The 24898-nt window shown below is 41.2% G+C and overlaps 1 protein-coding gene across 1 annotated transcript in view; it reads right to left on the reverse strand.

The window, feature by feature from the left end:
- The window catches only part of LOC126428255 (inositol polyphosphate 1-phosphatase), a 46552-nt gene that overhangs the window by 11382 nt on the left and 10272 nt on the right, over window positions 1-24898 (reverse strand). The window contains exons 3-4 of the mRNA XM_050090168.1: window positions 15680-15830; window positions 2198-2366 (exon numbers count right to left, since the gene is read on the reverse strand). Of these exons, the coding sequence (XP_049946125.1) occupies window positions 2198-2366; window positions 15680-15830 (320 nt within the window). The remainder of the gene's footprint in view (window positions 1-2197; window positions 2367-15679; window positions 15831-24898) is intronic.

Below are 24898 nucleotides of genomic sequence, written 5' to 3' on the forward strand. Positions count from 1 at the left end.
AGCGGAGTTCACATTTATCACACCGCATTTTCAATTTTTCTTGCATCAATAATGTCATTGTACTGAAAGCCCATCTGACTGATATAATCTAGAAGAGCATCAACATATTGCAATGCTGTACAATGACTAACAGGATCACTGTCTTCATCCGCACTTTCACATTCACATTCACTGTCCTCTTCTTGTGAAGCAACGGCCACAACTTCAGTGACATTCATGTACTGGAAAGCAGGTCCACATGCAACAATCTTCTGCCATTCATTCATTCAAGTTTCCTTCATCGACATCTTCAAAATCATTTAAACAGGGTTCTAGATTCATCATTTGTGCAATTGTTATTTCTTCATCATTGAAACCTTGAAAATCTCTTTTTTCTGTACATGGAAGTATTTTCCTCCATGATCAAATTAGTGCATTTGGCTTGACTTCCTACGAGGTATCAGAAATCCCAGAATGCCAGTAAATCATTCTTATCAATTAGCATTCTCAGTACACCAGCTCAGTAACACCACTTTACCAATGCAATTATACCTTGTTCCGGTGGCTATGCAACAGCAGTCACTTTAGGAGGTAAGAACTTAGTTATGACCATCATCAGATACGAGAATCCTCTCACTGGTATGTGAAGGGGCATTATCGAGCAATAGAACAGCCTTTTGTTGCAACCCTTTCTCTTCTATACATTGCCAAACATGTGGCACAAGTGTGTGGAAACAGTTTTTGAAAGTTTCACTATCCATCCATGCACCTTTTTGGTTGTAATAATGCACAGGGAGCTCCTTAGCTACAATATCCTCAAATGCTCTGGGTTTTGTCGATTTTCCAATTACTAGTAGTTTCACTTTGTTGTTCACAGCAGCATTAGTGGTGCACAAAACTGTAATGCATTCTTTTAACAACTTACACCGGAAAGCACGAGCTTTGCTCTTAAAAGCAAGGTTCCTGGTTAGTTGACATTTTCAATACAGATCACTTTCGTCTCCATAATAAATTTGGCTTGGTGTGAAATTCTTTTCTTCCACAAATATCTGGAACTCTTCCTGGAAGGGCTCAGCAGCCACAACATTTGAACTAAGCCGCTCTCCACATAGTAAGTTTGTGATTACTGTGACGACGTTTGAATCCAGTTAGCTGTCCAGATAAGGCATTAAATTCTCTCTCTAGCCAGACAGAGCTTCACAAAAAAATTTAGCTTTTTCAGCAAACATCGCACCTGAAACAATGATGTCTTCTGTTCGTTTTTAGTTAAACCACTGCAAAAGAGCAGTGTAGATCTTTTCATGTTTTTTTGTACAAATGGTCCAGAGTTGAAATCGCATTTCCTGACAAAATCCTGCATTTTCTGCATGTTCTTTTTAATGTCCCAAACAGTCTGCATTCCAGTACCATAATCAGCATGCAGTTTTTCAGCAGATTCCCCCATCTCAAATCTTTCAATTAATTCTAATTTTTGTTTTAATGTCAACAAGTTTCTTTCATTTCTCCATCATCTCTCATACAAATTTCTTTTAACTTGCTTCACTGACACTTACCTACCAACCGAAATCAGAAAACTGAATTTGTTTCCAGTTTACGCGGAACAGGCTGGCCGATAACAATGGAAACAGTACTCTGTTGTCACGCAGCAGTCATTTAAACAATGGGAATGGCACTTATTGTCAAGCAGCAAGTTGTTTATTGCAGTCTGCTAGATAAAAATATTGCACATCCGTTTCCCTGCAAGAATTACTTGCAAACTGGATAAACATGCACACAAACAATTGGGAGTACACTGTATGTCACTACTCTAGAAATATTTGACAATAATGGCTTATCTGAATAAAACAATGGATGTCCTTGAAATATTTTATTTATGAGCATTTATTAAAACTTTACTGAGCAATTTCTCAGAACATCCAACATGTCCCTTGCTATTGCTTCAACCCAAGTCTTAAATTATGGTCCAATATTTTGTAATCAACATCTCATACGTGAAATAAAAGGACAAAGCTGTGGGTAGTGAGAACTGAATTGTAGCAAGAGGCTTTCTATGAAAGCTCACTTTCTGTACTTTACAACATTAATTCAGAAATTATTTGATCATCAAAGTTACTTTTTTTAGCACTTTTGCGGAACAGCAGCAGTCTGTAAGGTCTCCCCATCACACACACACACACACACACACACACACACACAAAATGGTACATAGGAATGGTACCTGTCATCATCGTGAATGAAGAAAGGCTGGTTTACAACACCCATCACTGGACAACCGGTCGACCTGTCGAACACTCCCAAGAGAACGGTGACACACTGCAAGCCACCACAGTACAAACCATTAATTGTCGATGGGGTCTCCTTGCCCCTGATGTATTCAGAAGTCGCATCTACATAAAAAGAGAACGGAGACAAATATTTCACAATTGCAGTTATTTCACAGCATAGTAAATATAATCCTACTACTACTTTGTAGTTTCATTGCTGTAAAAGTGGTGGGGTAGAATAAATCAGTCTTGTATATCCCAGGCATTGCGCAAAACACGTATTTATAGATCGTCATTATTCTTGTGCCTGCGCTGCAGATTATTTACTTTTATTTCAAAGTATGGGAACATGTAAAGAGAGTATCCATTTTCGACTATCTCCAGTACGAAGAGTGAAAGACACATTATAAAGGATGACAATACCAAATACTGAAGGCTACGCAACATGAAACTTATGACTGCAAAAATAAAAACGTGAATCATACTATTTCAAATACATCAGAAAGCGAATATGTATGGATAGATACCACAAACCAGAAAGCAAAGGGAATATTAAAACTCATGAATAAGTACTTATGTGGTTTCAGAAGATGACTGTGTGAAAGCTATCAAGGGTAGTCGAACGAACAATGAACACTTGCCACAATAGGGCTATGAAATGGTTTCATTTAAAAGTAATCACCACAAGCATTAAGACATTTTTTCCACTGGGAGAAGAGATGGTCAATTCCTGTTTTGTAGAACACGATTAGCTGCAGACAGATCCACAACCACTCCCACTCTTGCACTTCCTCATCCCGAATGAAACCAATGTCAATGCACATTTTTCTGCAGGTCGCCACAGATAGGAAAAAGACATGATAAAAGATCAGAGGTGTACGGAGGATGTTGCAGTGTTTTCCAACCAAACTGCTGAAATGTAGTCATTGTCTGATTGGCAGTGTGGGGGTGAGAGTTATGGTGCAAAAGGATGATTCCATTCGACACCATTACAACAGCCTGAAGGCAAACGGCAAAGCAACAGTGCAAAAATGACTGCACCTCTCCTGCATCTCCCCTGTCAAAGAAATTCAAAGTTGTTCACACAAGGTCCGGTAAGCTCATGACCACCTTCTACTTCGACTCCAGGAGCCCTCTGCGCATCAAGTTCCTCGTGCATGGAAACACAATCAATGCATAGCACTATGAAGACACTTTGCAGAGACTGTGATACATCATAAAGTCAAAACACCCAGGAATGCTGTCAGACAGAATATCCTGTTCCACACTAATGCTCACCCCCACACTGCTTGTAGTATAAATGCTACGCTTCAGCGATTTGTTTGGGAAACCCTGCAGCATCCTCCGTACAGCGCGGATCTTTCACTGTGTAGTTTTCACACCTTTGGTGACCTGAAGAAAGATGTGCGTGGACGTCAGTTTCAGTCGGACGAGGAAGTCCGAGAGTGAGTGCAGTTGTGGATCTGTCAGTAGCCAAACGTATTCTATGAAATAGGAATTAATGGTCTTGTCTTCCGGTGAGTTAAATGTCTCAACACTTGTGGTGATTACTTTTGAATAGAACCATTAAAGGGTCCCATTGTGGCATGTGTTCAGCTTTCATTTGAATGCCCCTTAATAAAAGACGTGAATTAATTCACACATATTCTGACACACCTGCCCCCAGTGGCCCACAATTGTAGATTGCCTTTCCCTGCACAATATTTCAACCACTGATCCAATCGTCATCTTCAACTACTGCAAGGTGAGTCAGGTGCACTCGCTGCCTGGACTCAAGCCAGATTGCCACTATTTGTAGCCAAGCTCAACTCCTGGCACCTGCTAAGCCCTTGCTCATTCGTTTTTCAGAGCTCTCACCATCACACACATTCTCTCAGAATTTCCCAGCTATGGTGGAGAATATTGCCCATAAGACCCTAAGAAATCAAATTACAGACCTAGAGCCATATTTACATTGAAACTTTCATTTGGGTTTACTAGGTTGACCGACATCTTTATTTCGATGGAATATTTAATTATGCTGCCAAAGGTACCTGATGTTTGTACCACAATACTAATTCCATAGTATCTCACTTCATTTCATTTCACAATACATACATCCATTACAGTGACCTGAACACAACACATGAACTTCACGCACAGCTCTCACAACGTCCAAAGGAAAGGTACCAATGTGTACAAAGAACCCCTCAGGTCTCGCAGCCGACAATGTTGTAGAACTTTTCATTTAGAAACTGGTAAATCTCTGTCCATCTGAAAAGCGTATTCAAGTCATTGTATACAAGGGTGTGAACTGTCCTGCAGGTTCCTTTACAAACCTGTGAATAAGAAACCCTACATTTTCAAATAAAGTGGGAAGAGTTTTTAGTGGTGCTCTCCTTTTGCTCTCCACAGAAGTTCTTTACAGCAATCTAGTGATGTCTCACTTTATATATGAAGCATTTCCAGAAAGTAAGAGTACTGAGCCTATGAAGCTCGTAGCAATATTTTTCTTTTCTTTTTTTCTTTACAGCTGCATTTGATGACAAGGTGTTGACAACAGAACAAATGCCAAGTTGTGCCAGTCAGCAGAAAACATTTGTTGTATTGTCATATTGAAATGCAATGTAAGGGGCATAATCCAGCTTCTTCTAGCAAAGGGAAAAGTGCCATTCCAGATTTTTAATGAAATAAAAGCTGTCTATCGGGATGGTGTGATGAATCATACTAACGTGTGCAAATGGTTTCATGAGTTCAAAGCTGGCAGAACAAATTTTCATGATCAACAAGAAAGTGAGGGTCTCTCAATTGTAACTGATGAGACAGTGAACAAGATTGAAGGAATGATTTGTGACGACTATCGCTGACTCAGCCGTGACTGGCAACAGAACGTGGGTGCCCCACTACAGCCCTGAGGCAAAAAAACAATCAATGCAGTAGTGACATCCCTCATCACCATCACATCCTTTCTCACAATCTGTAAACAATTCGAAACCATTGTTTTGGCTCAAAGAATTATGCATTCATTCTTTTGAGGATGTAAAAGGAGTCTCCTCGCAGAAAATTTGCTCCTGGGAGAAACAGTTCATACTGAATGGTACTACGGAACCCCAAAAAGCTATGAAGGGTAATACAAAAGAAAAGAAGGGGACTGTTAACAAAGGGAAGGGCATTCTGCACGGCAATGCATATCCCCGTACTCCAACGCTTGGATTCATTCGGTTGGGTCATTACCTACTGCCCTCACTCAAGTTACAGACTGGGCACTGTAGTCTGCAGGCTACCTTTCGATCTAATCATGTGGTAGATCACGCTCTCATACCGTTGATAATTAGCTTACAATCTGTGTGAACAAGTTCATTTTATGGTTTTTCTTAAATAAATGCTCCATAATAGCATCCCGTGTAAAAATTATTTGCACAAAGAAAACTTCTTCCCGCTTCAATACGTAAAATTTTGGCAGTAGTAATGCACTTTCAGAATCTGGTGGCACTGCTATGGCTCTGCAAGGGACCATAAAACTACAAGAGCATCTCCACGTAACAAATAGCGAGAACTCTTACATGTCAGCTAACTAAGTCATGTTCAAGGACAGACTGACTTAATTATCACAAAACTTGGATGGGAAAGCATGGTCGGTCATTCTGTATGTACCTTATACCACCATCTAGGGACTCACCAGCCACACTGGGATAATTCTGAAGGTCTAGCACGAGTGGGGGGTTCTTGCAAGAGGCATCAAGAATAGTTATTTTGGTAATGGCTGCCCTGATTTTCATCTTTTCATCTCTTTGAAGTTGTTTACGGGTGGAAAAAGGTTCTACACCAATGATTACATTTACATTTACATTTATACTCCACAAGCCACCCAACGGTGCGTGGCAGAGGGCATCCTATGTGCCACTGTCATTACCTCCCTTTCCTGTTCCACTCGCGTATGGTTCGCGGGAAGAACGACCGCTGGAAAGCCTCTGCGCGCCCTCGAATCTCTCTGATTTTAGATTTGTGATCTCCTCGGGGGGTATAAGTAGGGGGACGCAATATATTCAATACCTCATCCAGAAATGCACCCTCTCGAAACCTGGACAGCAAGCTACACCGTGATGCAGAGCGCCTCTCTTGCAGAGTCTGCCACGTGAGTTTGCTAAACATCTCCGTAACGCTATCACGCTTACCAAATAACCCTGTGATGAAACGCGCCACTCTTCTTTGGATCTTCTCTATCTCCTCTGTCAGCCCGACCTGGTACGGATCCCACACTGATGAGCAATACTCAAGTATAGGCCGAACAAGTGTTTTGTAAGCCACCTCCTTTGTTGATGGACTACATTTTCTAAGGACTCTCCCAATGAATCTCAACCTGGCACCCGCCTTACCAACAATTAATTTTATATGATCATTCCACTTCAAATCGTTCCGTACGCATACTCCCGCATATTTTACAGAAGTAACTGCTACCAGTGTTTGTTCCGCTATCATATAATCATACAATAAAGGATCCTTCTTTCTATGTATTCGCAATACATTGCATTTGTCTATGTTAAGGGTCAATTGCCACTCCCTGCACCAAGTGCCTATCCGCTGCAGATCTTCCTGCATTTTGCTGCAATTTTTTAATGCTGTAACTTCTCTGTATACTACAGCATCATCCGCGAAAAGCCGCATGGAACTTCCGACACTATCTACTAGGTCATTTATATATATTGTGAAAAGCAATGGTCCCATAACACTCCCCTGTGGTATGTCTGAGGTTATTTTAACGTCTGTAGACGTCTCTCCGTTGAGAACAACATGCTGTGTTCTGTTTGCTAAAAACTCTTCAATCCAGCCACACAGCTGGTCTGATATTCCGTAGGCTCTTACTTTCTTTATCAGGCGACAGTGCGGAACTGTATCGAACGCCTTCCGGAAGTCAAGGAAAATAGCATCTACCTGGGAGCCTGTATCTAATATTTTCTGGGTCTCATGAACAAATAAAGCAAGTTGGGTCTCACATGATCGCTGTTTCCGGAATCCATGTTGATTCCTACAGAGTAGATTCTGGGTTTCCAGAAATGACATGATACGTGAGCAAAAAACGTGTTCAAAAATTCTACAACAGATCGATGTCAGAGATATAAGCCTATAGTCTGGCGCATCTGCTCGATGACCCTTCTTGAAAACTGGGACTACCTGTGCTCTTTTTCAATCATTTGGAACCTTGCGTCCCTCTAGAGACTTGCGGTACACGGCTGTTAGAAGGGGGGCAATTAAACAATGGGCCAAAGAGGCGGCAGGAGATGTTTTTGATGAAGCTCATCCTTCGGCTTGAAAAGTACAATGAGAACCATTGTAACTTAGCAAATATCTGCCCGAGAACCTGAGAAAATTATGGTCTTACGTAAAATCGCTGTTTTTGTTGTTGTTGTTGTTGTTGTTGTTGTGGTCTTCAGTCCTGAGACTGGTTTGATGCAGCTCTCCATGTTACTCTATCCTGTGCAAGCTTCTTCATCTCCCAGTACCTACTGCAGCCCACATCCTTCTGAATCTGCTTAGTGTATTCATCTCTTGGTCTCCCTCTACGATTTTTACCCTCCACACTGCCCTCCAATACTAAACTTGTGATCCCTTGATGCCTCAGAACATGTCCTACCAAGCGATCCCTTCTTCTAGTCAAGTTGTGCACAAAACTTCTCTTCTCCCCAATCCTATTCAATACTTCCTCATTAGTTATGTTATTTACCCATCTAATCTTCAGCATTCATCTGTAGCACCACATTCTCTTCTTGTCCAAACTATTTATCGTCCATGTTTCACTTCCATACATGGCTACACCCCATACAAATACTTTCAGAAACGACTTCCTGACATTTAAACCTATACTCGATGTTAACAAATATCTCTTCTTCAGAAATGCTTTCCTTGCCATTACCAGTCTACATTTTATATCCTCTCTACTTCGACCGTCATCAGTTATTTTGCTCGCTAAGTGGGTCTAACACTTACATCCAATCACTCATTGATCAGTCTGGTGTGGCAGTTGAAGAAAACAAAACAAAAGCTGAAGTTTTTAATTTTACATTTAAGAAATCTTTCATGCAACAGAATCGTACAACACACTGTCATTTGACCATCGAACAGACTACAGTATGGATGACATAGTAATAAGCATCCCTGGTGTACAGGAAGAATTGGAAGAGTTTAAAACAAATAAGCTGCAGGTCTGGATGGATTCCCAATTCGATTTTACAAAGAGTGCTTACATCATTGGCCCCTTATTTAGTTAGCATCTACCATGAATGTCTTACCCAGTGCAAAGTCCCAAGTAACTGGAAGACATGCAGATGAATTCTGTATATAATGAGGGTAAAAGAATGAACCCTCAAAATTATGGACCAATATCCCTAACATCAGTTTGCTCCAGAATCCTTTAACATATCCTCAGTTCAAATACAATAAACTTGCATGAGACCAACAAATTTATTTCCATGAATAATCATGGTTTTAGAATGCATTGTTTGTGTGAAATTCAGCTTGCCCTTTTCTCGCATGATGTATTGTGAACTATGGATGAAGGGCAACAGGCAGATTCCGTGTTTTTAGATTTTCAGAAAGTATTTGACACAGTGCCCCAGTGCAGACCGTTAACAAAGGTAAAAACATATGGAATAGGTTCCCAGATATGAGAGTAGATCGAAGACTTCTTAAGTAATAGAATCCAACATGTTTTCTTCAATGTCGAGTGTTTATCAGAGACAAAGCTATCGTCAAGAGTACCCTAGGAAAGCGTGCATTTGAAGGTGGCTGCCGAATGATCCTACTACCGCCAACATACATTTCGCGGTAAGGACCACAAAGATAAGATATGAGAAATTAGATGTCATATGGACGCACAGTAACAGTCATTTCCCCTTCACTCCATTTGGGAGTGGAACAGGGAAGGAAATGACTAGCAGTGGTACCCTCCGCCGCACACTGTACGGTAGCTTGTGGGGTAAGTACGTACATAAGTATGTATGTACATATGTGTACCAATGAAAATAATCATTTTTGAAAATGTAATGCAATTGGATGGCTAAAAAAATCTACTCATCAAATAGCGGGAGGAGAAGACACATACGAAGGCATTTGAATTTGCAACCTTTTGGAGCCAGTGGTTCCTTCTTCCAGCAGGAGGGTTGAAGGGGAAGGAAGAGGGGTTGAAGGATAAGAACTGGTGAGGTTTAGGAAATAGGGAGAGTTTGGAAAAGTCGCAGAGAACCCTGGGTCAAGGAAGACATACTGGACGAGATGAGGACCAAAAAAGGTTGAGTGTATGTATGTGGAAGTAGAACTGCATTGAAAAATGGTGTTTCATGTACACCTGTGAATTTGAAAATTTTTCATAAATATATTGCCGTTTTGATTTTTAAGCAAATAGGTATTCTTAACTTCAAGACAGTTTGAAGACTGGGTTGTTGCAGTTCTCTACAACAGTCTATCCAGTGCAAATCTGTTCACCTCTTCATAAATGCAGCAGCCTACATCCATTCTGTAGAGTATTTAAGCCTTGGACATCCTCTTAAATTGTCACGTGGCACTTATCCCTCCATTACCAAAATAACTAATCTTGATGCCTCTTGTAAGAACCCCCCCACTCGTACTAAACTTTCAGAAATATCCCAGGGTGGCTGGTGAGTCCCTAGATGGTGGTATAAGGTGCACACAGAATAAATGGCCATGCTTTCCCATCCAAGTTTTGTGATAATTAAGTCAGTCTGTCCTTGAACTTAGTTAGCCACCATGTAGGAGTTCTCTCTACTTGTTATGTGGAGAAGCTCTTGTAGTTTTATGGTCCCTTGCAGAGCCATAGCAGTGCCATTGGATTCTGAAAGTACAATACTACTGCCTAAATTTTAGCGGGAAGAAGTTTTCTTTGTTCAAATAATTTTTACACTGGATGCCATTATGGAGCATTTATTTAAGAAAAACCATAAAATGAACTTGTTCACACAGATTGTAAGCTAACTATCAATGGCACGAGAGCATGATCTATTGATTATGCCAAAGTTATTCATTTATTTATTAACTTCAACATTCCCTGGCATTGTAAAATCAGCCTGTAGACCCTTCCTAATGTCCGAGTGACAAAAGGCAAGTTTTTTTAGCAAATACACTGAAGAGCCAAAGAAACTGGTGCACCTGCCTAATATCATGTAAGCATGCAGAAGTGCTGCAACACGACGTGGCATGGACTCAACTAATGTCTGAAGTAGTGCTGAAGCGAACTGAACTCTATGAATCCTGCAGGGCTGTCCATAAATCCGTACGAGCATGAGGTAGTGAAGATCTCTTCTGAACAGCACGTTACAAGGCATCCCAGATATGCTTAAAAACACTTTGAAGCAATTCTGAACATGTGGGGTGTCGTATTATCTGGACATGTGGGTTGTTGCATTATCCTGCTTGAACTGCCCAGGTCTGTCGGAATGCACAATGGACATGAATGGATGCAGGTGATCAGACAGGATGTCTACGTACGTGTCACCTGTCAGAGTCTTATCTATATGTATCAGTGGTCCCATATCACTTCAACTGCACACACCCCACATCATTAAAGAGCCTCCACCAGCTTGAACAGTCCCCTGCTGACATGTATGATCCATGGATTCATGAGGTTGTCTCCATACCTGTACACATCCATCTTCTCTATACAATTTAAAATGAGACTTGCCTGAGCAGTCATCAACAGTCCAATGTCGGTGTTGACGGGCCCAGGTGAGGCGTAAAGCATTGTGTCAAGCAGTCATCAAGAGTATACGAGTGGGCCTTCGACTCCAAAAGCCCATACTGATGATGTTTCGTTGAATGGTTCACATGGTGACATTTGTTGATGGCCCAGCATTGAAATCTGCAGCAAGTGCGGAAGGGTTGCGCTTCTGACACGTTGAACAATTCTCTTCAGTCGGCGTTGGTCCCTTTCTTACCAATATTTTTTTCTGGCTGCAGCAATTTTGGAGATTTGATGTTTCAGCGGATTCCTGATATTCACAGTAGACTCATGAAACAGAACCGTATTCTGTCTGTTTACATATCTCTGTATTTGAATACGCATGCCTATGCCAGTTTCTTTGGTACTTCAGTGTATTAATAACAATTACTTGAATTGCTTCAGAATAAATGTATTTTCCCTACGTATGTCTTTGCTGACATCACGAGCAATTTCTGGATTGGCACCTCATCTTGGCTGTGAAAGTGCCAGGTGGCCAACCGCCTCCACTAGTCAGCATGGGAAACTACCACTCGCTCCATACTCCACATGTACTGCAGCACTGATACATTCACTTCAGGTATGTACTTACTCACTTACTCCTTGGCGCTACAGCCCATGTAGGGCCTTGGTCCCTCTGATGATCACAGCCCAATCCTGACAATTTTTTGCTCGTTTCCTCCATCCCCTGACTCCAATCTTTCTCAAATCATTTTCCACATCCTCCAGCCATCATTTCCGGTGTCTCCCTTTGCTCCTTTTGCCATCTGGATTTCCTGTGTAAACCTTTTTTGACAGCTCGATCCTCCGACATTCGCTCTACATGGCCCAGCAACTTAATCTGTTACACTTAATTTCAGTCACCAAATCAGGATTTCTATACAGTTCTTCTAATTCCTTGTTTCTCGTTATCCTCCATTGCCCCGCCTCACACACAGCTCCAAAAACCTTTCTTAATATTTTCCTCTCTCGTCTTCTCAAAAAATGTTCAAATGTGTGTGAAATCTTATGGGACTTAACTGCTAAGGTCATCAGTCCCTAAGCTTACACACTACTTAACCTAAATTATCCTAAGGACAAACACACACATCCATGCCCGAGGGAGGATTCGAACCTCCGCCGGGACCAGCCGCACAGTTCATGACTGCAGCGCCTTAAACCGCTCGTCTATCTCTCGTCTTCTCAAGAGCTCTTCTTCTGTTACAGTCATTGTCCATGTTTCTGAGCCATACATTACCACCGGTCTTATGACTGTTCGATAGACAGTCACCTTCGATTTTCTGCTCAGGCTACGTGACTGAAAGATATTTATCAGGGCTCAGTAAGCTCTATTTCCTGCAGCAATCCTAGATTTTATTTCTTCTCTTATTCTGCTATCCTCTGTAACCAGCACTGCCAGGTATTGAAACTTCTCACATCTCTCATCATTGCCTGTTTTCAACTGAATGTATTTCTCTTTAACAACAGCATTTTTCCTGGAGCAAACAGATACTGTGTTTTTGTGTTGTTTACTAAGTCCCAACTGTTCTGCCTCCTTTTCCAGTCTGTCAAATCCTCCTTCCATTTCTTTCAAACTTCTAGACAGCATACACACATCATCAGCATAAGCTAGATTTTGGTGCATATGGTTAAACACAGTGTCACCTCAGTTATCAATCTCCACCCTTCGCATCACTCTCTCCAACACTATGTTGAAGAGTAGCATGGATAATACATCACCCTGTCTTAATCCTTGGTTGATCTCAAATTCTTCAGGAAGTTTTCTTCTACTTTTACCTGGCATTTTGTGCTGGTGAGGGTCTTTTGTACCGGTCTGATAAGTTTGCTTGGGAATTCCATCTCCATTAAGGTGTCATATAGCTTTTTCCTTTTAACACTTGCCCATTTAAAGTCTACAAAAAGTTGGTGTACATCCACATGCACAACACTTTTCCATTATTTGCCTTATAATGAAGATCTGCCCCATCGAAAAACACACTGGTAGTCTCTGAGTATAAGTCTTATAGCAATGACTTTGGCTAATACTTTTTACACCACGCTGACTAAAGCAATACCATGATAATTTTCAGTTTGCTTTGTCTTTCTTTTTATGAATCGAACATATAATGGCCATGGTCCACTGGTCTGGCATCTCTTCCTTTCCCCATATTTCCACTATCAGCTGATGTACCGATCAATCTTGTTAGACGTTCACCTCCACCCTTGGTCATCTATGCTGAAATGTTATTGTTACCTGGAGCCTTATTATTCCTTAAGCTTTTAATTGCTTTCCTAACTTCCTCCATTGTTGGTGAAGGTACAGGTCCTTCATCCTAGCATTCTGCCACAGTTGGTGACCCTCTGTTTCATTTTCTTCCAGAACTTCTCTTTCTGTAGTGATATTCAGCAGCTCACTGAAATATTCGGCCCATCGGTCCAGAAACTGTTTTTCTCCTCCTATAAAATTTCCCTCTTTATCTCTGCAGAATACTGTATGTGGTTGGAAGCCTTTCTACAGTTCCTGAACTCTCTTGTAAATTTTCTTACTTCTTGATCATTATATTCTTCTTCTAGCTCCGTAATCCATCTCCTCTCTAATTCTCGTTCTCTCTCTCGCAAATCCTATCTGCCTCTTCAGGTATGTGGAAGATCAAAATTGGAAACACTGTAAAATGCACTCTCATCTGCAAACAAGGGGTACCTAACGCCCAGGATGTGTTTTCTTCAGTTTATCCCTACTTTTAGACAAGTTCTGCCATAAATTTCCTTTCTCTCCAATTTGATGCAATGTATCTTCCTTAGTTCCCCCATCTACACATCTAACCTTTCAGAACAGCTCATACCAAAAACTTCTATTCTCTTCTTATACGTAATGTTTATCATTTACAGTTCAGTTATTTATAAGGCTACACCACAAAGGAAAATTTTCAAATAAGGCTCCCTAAAATTTAAATTTGTATTTGATGTGAACATACTTATTATTTTTTCTTTTCTTTCCTTTTTTTTTTCAAAACGCTTTCCTTTGTACTACATTTCCACTTTTTATATTCCCTTTACTTTTGCTGACTAAGTAGCAAAACTCAGCTATTACTGCTGGACAATTGCTAAGGGACAGAGTCACTGTTGGACAGGAAAAGTCGCAGACAATGATGGACGACTTGAAAAACAATACACATGTAATAAAGGTCCTTTCAGTACGGAATATGCCATTCTTGGGCACTAATGCACATTTTGCACCTGTTATTCATTTTGTCTAACAAACTGTTGTGGAGTCCTTTGGGGATATTGTCCACTCTTCTTTCAAAGCAGTTTTCAGTTCTTGCACGGTTCTGGGAGGGGGTGTTTGTGGAGAAACACATCTGCCAAAGACATTCCAGGCATGTTCTTTAGAGTTCAGGTCTGGGGAGTATGCAGGCCATTCCATACATGCAACATCTTCACTTTCCAGTGTATTTAACATCTCAACAGTCCTGCATAGGTGGGAATTATTGTCCATAAATAGAACGTTGGGACCTACTGCACCCCTAAACAGGTGAAAGTGATCCAGAATAATCTCCCTGCAACACTGATGTCACGTAACAGTACCTCGCACAAAGATATGTGGCAGTATTTGGCCATTGTGCATAATGGCTACCAACACCATAAGGGCTAGGCCATACTGATGACATTCATGAACATTCTGTGGTGTGTAATGTGTTCCCCTCTCTCTCCACACTAGCTGGTGGCCAAAATCACTTGCCTGTGTGAAGCAAGATTCATCAGAGAGCACCCCTCTGGGCCACAGTGGCTGACACCAATAGACACGCTCACTACACCAACGAACGCTTTCTCGATGATGGTGTGGTTGAAGTAGAATGAATTTAATAGGCTTCCGATCATACAAATGAGCCTGATTTAACTGCTGCAAAATGATTCTGGCAGAGACACATGTAGTGGTAGTAGCTGCAAGGTCAACAGTCATCTGCCTAGGAGTGAGATGTCTGTTCATTTTCACCGCTGGGGCTACACATATTGATCCTCTTGGGATGTGGTGGTCCATCTACAGCCACTGGCATGCTTTTGTATAGCATTTCCATTTCCAGTAGCGGTTTTTAATTATGAGACTTTTGGACACACCCATTACTGTGGCCACAGTAGTGTTAATTTGGCTGGCTTCCAGCCACCCAACTGCTCATTCACAATCCATAAGCAGTAAGTGATGTCTTGCAGATGTGTTGCCTTACCACACAGAATGTTGCACTAATTGGTTCAACAACAACATTCGTTACACACCGCACTGCACGAACTGTCGAATGCGTACAGAGCGTTTGTCAAAAGGCTTCACTCCAGTTAACACATCGCATCCTCTACCTTTCCTTTTGCTGTCTTTGGTCAGGTATCCCTTCCAACTGTTGGTTGTTCCATAGCAATCAGCAGTTGTTATTCAGCATGTGTCAGCTGTTCCTTAGCAATTGTCAAGCAGTGTACTTTCAGCATCTAATTCCTCCACTATCTCCTGACATTATTCAACTACATTCAATTACCTTTTTATTCTCATTAAAGGTTTACTTGTAACCTCTTAGAATCAAATAAAACAAAATTACACTTGAGAAAGGACTGTACTGCAAAAAAGCAACACACTTCAATCATGTAGTTCAATCAGGTGATGCGATAAAGAGAGATAAGAATCAGTACAACATATGATTAAAACAAACACTCATAAATATGTTCACACTGTAGCTGATTAAAATGGAACATTAAGCCAACATACCAATAGGGTCTATCCAGACACCCAAATGCTCAACAGGCAGCTCAACTTTGTGAGGCAGTGTGGAGTTGGCGAGGTTCACGTCCTCCAGTGGCACCACCTTATGAACTTCTTCAGCCAGCAAACCTGCAGCCACTGTGTCCCCATTCAGAACCTACCACACAAACTATTATTATTTTCCTGTGCAGACAAGATATAGTCTATGTAAGTAATGAAGAGGCACTAAACTAAACTGCGGAGAAAAAAGCTAATGACAATGAGTCAAACACAAGATATCCCTTTGATATGCAGACAGGCAGACAGAACACAGGCAAATGGAATATATAAATTCATGAGGTCTGGATAATTTCTGCAAAGAGGTGTCAGTGGACACTATGACACTCTTGAAAAAGAGGAAGGCTACAGCATAGACGACGACCTGGCATATCAGATTTTTGCTTCGTGGAGAGGAACATATCCAATTCAACATGGCATCTTTTACAGAACAAGCAGAACATGGGATCTGTCATATTATATAGTGTTAAGGATCATATTTTGTGGGTTTTCATTCTCATAGGGTAAGAGGTATGAATATAAGCAGTTTCAAAGCACCAGAGTCCTTTTTAGCTAAAATTCATTATAATAAAATGACAGGGAACTACACACCAGCAGGTAAAGGCTTCCTGTAGCTGATGTTTTATGTTATAACTTGTGAGCTATGAAAGTATACCATTTCAAAGCTATGGCATGATAATGATCTGTCAAACGTTCATCTGTTTGGAACAGTTTGCATATTACGTATCAAATAAAGACATCCAAAGATACAGTCTTTAGACATATGTAGAGGTGACTGCTGCATCAAAGCTGTAGCGTAGTTGGTTGCGCTGTGAGCTCCTGAGCTGTGAAGAATAAAGCAGTGGGTTCACGTCCACTTCTTTCCAGTTTTCTTCTATCCTTCACTTTCCAAAAGGTTCTAGGTCTTTCTTATTCATTTGATATAAGTATTAATATCTTCTTCAATGATGGTGCACAGCTTCAGAAAAATCTCTTCTTCCATTCAAATTAAATTATGAAACTAATCTCGATCTTGAAATGTATGTGATGAAGTACATTATTTCAAGAGTGTTGGCAGTCAGTGTAACGCTGAGAATATAGGTATCATGCATGTTCAAATGGACGAATGTGAACTTGAGATGAAAATGCAGATGAACTAACAAATAATTTCTACTAATATGTATCCCAGATCATTGTACAGCTTTATTTAGTGCTCCTCTACAAACAACACACACTTCAAACCATCAAAAAGTTCATAAACTTCTTCGCAATTTTCTCTGCTCTTCTTCTACAGTCACCACAACAGTAAATGTCGCATTAAACAGCTCAACCCATGTGCCGATGTGGCTGTCTCTCGTGAGGTAAGATGTTCCATCCAAATCCACATCAATCTTAGCTACCTCAACCCTTGTGAGGAAGGCTTTATGCTAGGAACCGGAACAAAAGATTAAAAGTAGTATCCGAGTTTTTATTAAGTGAAGAACAAATGCATTGTGATGAAACAGATCACTGAAAAACATACCGAATTTAATCAAGGGACTTACTTAGCATTTGCTGATCTAGAAAAGCTTTTGACAAAGTTAATTACAATAAATGGTGCAGCACAACAAAGAAAACAGAATGCCCACTTCATTTAATACACACCATAAGGAGTTTATACAAAAACACAACAATCACATTAATTATAAATGGACAGCTGGCAGCACCATCCATCAGTACTAGGCGGGAGGAGTCAGACAAGGGTGAAGAGCATTTTGCCCATGTGGTAAACCAAGTTTTATGCAGGTATCAGAAAAGACAAACTGACTGATCTGAATTGTGTTTTATATGCAGAGGGTGTCACAATTTCAGCAGAGAATGAGTACAACCTGCAAAAAGCAAATTACCTTCTAAACAAAAAGCCAAAAACTATAATACAACTATACCCACAAAGAAAATTTAAATAATAATAATAATGTGTATTATACGATATGACCCCACAAGAACAAAACACAGTGGTGAACAATCCAGTAGTAGAACATGTCAGCCAGTTTCATTATCTGGGATATGGTATCACCACATACAAGTACAATAAAGATATAGACAAGAAAGTAGACAAGTCTGGAAACATACGTGGAACAATAAACACGTGATTATAAACTAAACACACAAAATAACACAAATGAAACTTCCTGGCAGATTAAAACTGTGTGCCAGACCGCGACTCGAACTCAGGACCTTTGCCTTTCGCAGGAAAGTGCTCTACCGACTGAGCTACCCAAGCACAACTCATGTCCCGTCCTCACAGCTTTAATTCCGCCAGTACCTCGTCTCATACCTTCCAAACTTCACAGAAGCTCTCCTGCGAAACACAAATGAAGTCTAATAAAGTAATAGCCGTTTCCACACTGTTCTATGGAAATGAGTTGTGGGTTGTTTAAAAACAACAAGTAATATCCAGGCAAGAGAAATTAGATTTCTTAGTGCTGTAAAAGGATGTACCAGAGGAAACAGATTAAAAAATGGGGACATTATGAAGGAATTAAACATATTTAAAATAAGAAACAAAATTGAAGACAACACAAAAAAGGGAGTGAACATCTTGACAGAATGAACAGTCGCAGGATATCTTACAACGTCAGGAATTATAATCCAGCAGGCCAAAGAAATCTGGGAAGCTCAATGAAGATTTGGCTCCCTAAGATGCAAAGGCTTAATACTTGAACTGAAGAAGAAGAAGAAGAAGAAGAAAAGAGCTTCATGAGATAAATTGCCCGAAACGAATGATACGTTGATAGGACACATACTGAGGCATCAAGGCACAGGCGTTACTACAGTCCGATTAAAATTACATCATAGCTGACGTCTGTCACTTGCTGCTACTGTGTTGCCACAATTGCTGCCGGCTGCTGCTCTGATATAGCCAACACATACACAAAAGGGGTCACTTCACAAATGCTGTTAATGTGCAGTGCGGAGCAATGTCGGAAGCAGCCGCTGAGAGGTGGGACGGAAATGGGAGATGCTCTGTTAACAACTGATTTTAAGTGACTGAATGACTGAAGTGTGGCACATGATGGGTTTTGTAGCCTGAATTTAAACTGATGTCCTAACCTAACTACAACCTCGTGATGTGCAATGTATCCTTGAAAACAGTGATCAATCAATTGCATCAGAATTAAAATCACAATCACTTTCTTCACAGCATTGAAGGCTAACTTCTACCAGCAAACTCAAGACAAGAAAATTTCATAATTTATTTGTTTGCATAGCTGCCTTCAACAGCAAAATTTCAGCTTTAGTGGTAAAAGCAAACTTATTTCTCGCTGTCTTTGGTTACCTGAAACTATCCTCACACTTGCTACACGAGATGCTGCACTACAAACCAATGAGCAGTCCTGGTTGGCACTTGGTTACAGATTATAGGCGACACAAGCAGATTCCAAGTGAAAAAAGAATGAAAGGAAGAAAAATAAGAGCAAATAAAAAAAGTCAATACGATGATGAAAACGATGCAGTTACATATTAGAAATTAAAAAATTAAATTTGAACCAGTCAGTTGAATGAAAATGATGAAGTCTTTTGATCAGATTTAGAAAAATAAAAAAAGGTGCTGCATTTGATGAGATTTGAAGCTTCAACCTTCTACACATCAAGTTTATACGCTAACCACTATGCTACAAAGGGCTGTTGTGTTTGCGACTCTGACGTCCCAGTCACAACAATTAATTGACAGCTTTTGAAAATTTGGCTTCATGCAACGTTGTGTGTGAGAGAGAGAGAGAGAGAGAGAGAGAGACAGACAGACGAAATATGAAATAAAAGGGTCAGACCCATGATTCAGGATCCAAAAACATCAAGAAAGACAGACAGACAAGGGATTAGAAGGTAACCAATTGTTCTGGCAGTTTGGCAATGGCGAACGGTTCAGATGTGATGCTGAGCACCCAGGTTGATGGGAACCAGCTACAATGCATGAAGAGTCAACTATCAAGTAATTTTAATCAGACAATAGGTGGGTTATGTGCCCTGGACACCATTTCCATGAGGGCACAGTTTTCTGACAAGCGAAAACCATGAGAAATGGTAAAAGAAGAAGCAAAGAAGGAGGGTAAAGTAGGAGAGGTCAGAAGAAAAACAGGAAGAAGAGGAGGAGGAGGAGGAGGAGGAGGAGAAGAAACAAAGTGAAACGATTCCAGATTACTAAAGTGGGAAGGGGTGGAGATCTGTTGTAGGTAATCATCAGATTCAAATTGGAACGTGTTAAGCAGCAGTTCTGTAAGATTCATCCTCTTCTCTTCAGTATAGAGATGCTAGTGTCCAATTTTTTATTGACAAATGAGAGCCACCATTGTTATAACAGCACAACAAAAATATAAATAGCATAACATTAGAGGGTATATCACAAAACTAATGAGGTGGTACTGAATGGAATTGGGGAAAAAACTAAACTTGACTGAAAGAAGGGATCGGTTGATAGGACACATTACGAAACAAATTGTCAATTTAGTATTGGACGGAAATATGGGAGGGAGGGGGGGGGGGGGGTAAAAACTGCGAAAGGAGTCCAAGAGAGGAATACAGAATGCAGGTTCAAATAGATATGGGATATAGTAGTCATTCACGGATGAAAAGGCTTGCACAGGATAGAGTAACGTGGAGACCTGCATCAAACCAGTCTTTGGACTGTATATGTACATATACAGGTGGAGGTAGTATTCCATAAATAAGGTATAAACATTCCTGGCAGATTAAAACTGTGTGCTGGACCGAACTGGGGACCTTTGCTTTTCACGCGCAAGTGCAAGTGCTTTTCAAACAAGAACTTCTGTGAAGTTTGGAAGGTACGAGCCCAGGTATTGGCAGAATTGAAGCTGTGAGGACGGGTCGTGAGTTGTGCTTGGGTAGCTCAGATGGTAGAGCACTTGCTCGCAAAAGGCAAAGGTCCCGAGTTCGGGTCTCGGTCCGGAACACAGTTTTAACCTGCCAGGAAGTTTCATATCAGTGCACACTCCGCTGCAGAATGAAATTCCCATTCTGGAAGGTATAAAAGGGCAGTGCATTGGTGGATCTGTCATTTATACTCAGGCAATTCATGAGAAAAGGTTTCCAACATGATTATGGCCACATGAGGGGAATTAATGGACTTTGAACACGGAATAAAACTGTGAGGGACGGGAAAAACCCACCGTGGTACAACAACAAAGTTAGGAAACTACTGCGAAAGCAAAGAGAGCTCCACTCCAAGTTTAAACGCAGCCAAAACCTCTCAGACAAACAGAAGCTAAACGATGTCAAAGTTAGCGTAAGGAGGGCTATGCGTGGAGCGTTCATTGAATTCGAAAGTAAAATTCTATGTACCGACTTGACAGAAAATCCTAGGAAGTTCTGGTCTTACGTTAAATCAGTAAGTGGCTCGAAACAGCATATCCAGACACTACGGGATGATGATGGCATTGAAACAGAGGATGACACGCGTAAAGCTGAAATACTAAACACCTTTTTCCAAAGCTGTTTCACAGAGGAAGACCGCACTGCAGTTCCTTCTCTAAATCCTCGCACAAACGAAAAAATGGCTGACATCGAAATAAGTGTCCAAGGAATAGAAAAGCAACTGGAATCACTCAATAGAGGAAAGTCCACTGGACCTGACGGGATACCAATTCGATTCTACACAGAGTACGCGAAAGAACTTGCCCCCCTTCTAACAGCCGTGTACCGCAAGTCTCTAGAGGAACGGAGGGTTCCAAATGATTGGAAAAGAGCACAGATAGTCCCAGTCTTCAAGAAGGGTCGTCGAGCAGATGCGCAAAACTATAGACCTATATCTCTTACGTCGATCTCTTGTAGAATTTTAGAACATGTTTTTTGCTCGCGTATCATGTCATTTCTGGAAACCCAGAATCTACTATGTAGGAATCAACATGGATTCCGGAAACAGCGATCGTGTGAGACCCAACTCGCCTTATTTGTTCATGAGACCCAGAAAATATTAGATACAGGCTCCCAGGTAGATGCTATTTTTCTTGACTTCCGGAAGGCGTTCGATACAGTTCCGCACTGTCGCCTGATAAGCAAAGTAAGAGCCTACGGAATATCACACCAGCTGTGTGGCTGGATTGAGGAGTTTTTGGCAAACAGAACACAGCATGTTGTTATCAATGGAGAGACGTCTACAGACGTTAAAGTAACCTCTGGCGTGCCACAGGGGAGTGTTATGGGACCATTGCTTTTCACAATATATATAAATGACTTAGTAGATAGTGTCGGAAGTTCCATGCGGCTTTTCGCGGATGATGCTGTAGTATACAGAGAAGTTGCTGCATTAGAAAATTGTAGCGAAATACAGGAAGATCTGCAGCGGATAGGCACTTGGTGCAGGGAGTGGCAACTGACCCTTAACATAGACAAATGTAATGTATTGCGAATACATAGAAAGAAGGATCCTTTATTGTATGATTATATGATAGCGGAACAAACACTGGTAGCAGTTACTTCTGTAAAATATCTGGGAGTATGCGTACGGAACGATTTGAAGTGGAATGATCATATAAAACTAATTGTTGGTAAGGCGGGTACCAGGTTGAGATTCATTGGGAGAGTGCTTAGAAAATGTAGTCCATCAACAAAGGAGGTGGCTTACAAAACACTCGTTCGACCTATACTTGAGTATTGCTCATCAGTGTGGGATCCGTACCAGGTCGGGTTGACGGAGGAGATAGAGAAGATCCAAAGAAGAGCGGCGCGTTTCGTCACTGGATTATTTGGTAACCGTGATAGCGTTACGGAGATGTTTAATAAACTCAAGTGGCAGACTCTGCAAGAGAGGCGCTCTGCATCGCGGTGTAGCTTGCTCGCCAGGTTTCGAGAGGATGCGTTTCTGGATGAGGTATCGAATATATTGCTTCCCCCTACTTATACTTCCCGAGGAGATCACGAATGTAAAATTAGAGAGATTAGAGCGCGCACGGAGGCTTTCAGACAGTCGTTCTTCCCGCGAACCATACGCGACTGGAACAGGAAAGGGAGGTAATGACAGTGGCACGTAAGGTGCCCTCCGCCACACACCGTTGGGTGGCTTGCGGAGTATCAATGTAGATGTAGATGTAGAATGGTAGTTGGGAGCTAGATTCATGGTACATCTCTTGTTGGAAATCATTAGGGAATTCAATATTCCGATATCCACAGAGTCAAGAGTGTGCTGAAAATACCAAATTTCAGGCATTACCTCTCACCATGGAAAACACAGTGGCTGACAATTCTCACTCACTGACGAAGAGCAGCAGCGTTTGCATAGAGTTATTAGTTCTAACAGATAACCAACACTCCGTGAAGTAGCCACAGAAACCAATGTGAGATATACGACAAATGTAATCCACTAGGACAGTGCAGCAAAATTTGGCATTAATGCGCTATGGCAGCAGCCAACCAATGTGAATACTTTGCTAACAGCATGAAATCATCTGCAGATGAGGTTATAAATGAATGCTTGGTAGATGCAGCTGAACATTTTGGTAGAACAGTTTCACACGGTGCAGTTATCAAACATGAAAATCATGTGTCCTCGAACGTGATGGCTCAGTAGTTAAGACACTGGACTCGCATTCAGGTCAATGATGGTTCAAACCTGTGTCTGGCCATCTTGATTTAGATTTTCAGTGATTTCCCTGAATCACTTCAGGCAAATGCCTGAAATGGCACGGCCAACTTCCTTCCCCATCATTCTCTAACCTCATTATTTGGTCCTCTCCCGCCAAATCAGCCAGCCAACCAACCAATCACATGTCCCACACAGATTATGGCAGACACCATTCAGAGCCAGCTTGTAAAATCTATGCAAAGAGTTTCTTGTGCATTATTTAGCAATCTATGAACGTGTAGATATCACAGCTCTACAGCTGTATGTGAAATTCATAACAACTTTGAAGAAAGTATAGAAAATTTAGGTTTCCCATGGAATTTATTAGTTTGTGTGTCTATATATTGAGTGCCAGCCATGTAGGGAAATAACTCAGGACTCTCAGTGCATCTGAATGGGAAAATAAAAAAGCTTCCAGTATTCAAGTTGCACTCATCTGGAGGTTGAAGGAATTTACTTGTAATGTGATGGATTACAAAGGCAACATAGATTTTTCCAAGCATTTCCTTCAGGGTTGATTTCCTTGTCTGCACAAGTCTCTACATTGCTCCCCATTCTATTCCCTATAATGATGAAGGCGGTACAGTAGATGCTGTTTGCAGGCTTTCACTCACCATTTGCCTGTGGAGCCTGTTTGCTGCGAAGCCCTGTACTAGAATGAGAAATATCTTACACCAGCCTTCGCTCAGTGTGGGACAAAAAGGAGTGACATATTCAGCCATAAAAATCTTGATCACCTAACTACTGGCATGAAGAATTCAGTGCATGGTAAAATTACTTCTGAGCACAAACTGAAACAATATCTACTTGGCAACACTTACTACTACATAGAGGAATTTTTTAAGGTCTAACTATGTGCTGTAGGTGTGTGGGTGTTTATATATATACAAAAATAGATGGAAACATTCCACATGGGAAAAATATATCTAAAAACAAAGATGATGTGACTTACCCAACAAAAGCGCTGGCAGGTCGATAGACACACAAACACACACACAAAATTCAAACATTCGCAACCAACGGTTGCTTTGTCAGGAAAGAGGGAAGGAGAGGGAAAGACGAAAGGATGAGGGGTTTTAAGGGAGAGGGTAAGGAGTCATTCCAATCCCAGGAGCGGAAAGATTTACCTTAGGGGGAAAAAAGGACAGGTATACACACACACACACACACACACACACACACACACACACACACACACATCCATCCGCACATACACAGACACAAGCAGACATTTGTAAAGGCAAAGAGTTTGGGCAGAGATGTCAGTCGAGGCGGAAGTACATAGGCAAAGATGTTATTGAATGACAGGTGAGGTATGAGCAGCAGCAACTTGAAATTAGCGGAGGTTGAGGCCTGGCGGGTAACGAGAAGAGAGGATATACTGAAGGGCAAGTTCCCATCTCCGAAGTTCTGACAGGTTGGTGTTAGTGGGAAGTATCCAGATAACCCGGACGGTGTAACACTGTGCCAAGATGTGCTGGCCGTGCACCAAGGCATGTTTAGCCACAGGGTGATCCTCATTACCAACAAACACTGTCTGCCTGTGTCCATTCATGCGAATGGACAGTTTG

Source organism: Schistocerca serialis, chromosome 12 (genome assembly GCF_023864345.2).
Source record: "Schistocerca serialis cubense isolate TAMUIC-IGC-003099 chromosome 12, iqSchSeri2.2, whole genome shotgun sequence".
NCBI lineage: Eukaryota > Metazoa > Arthropoda > Insecta > Orthoptera > Acrididae > Schistocerca > Schistocerca serialis.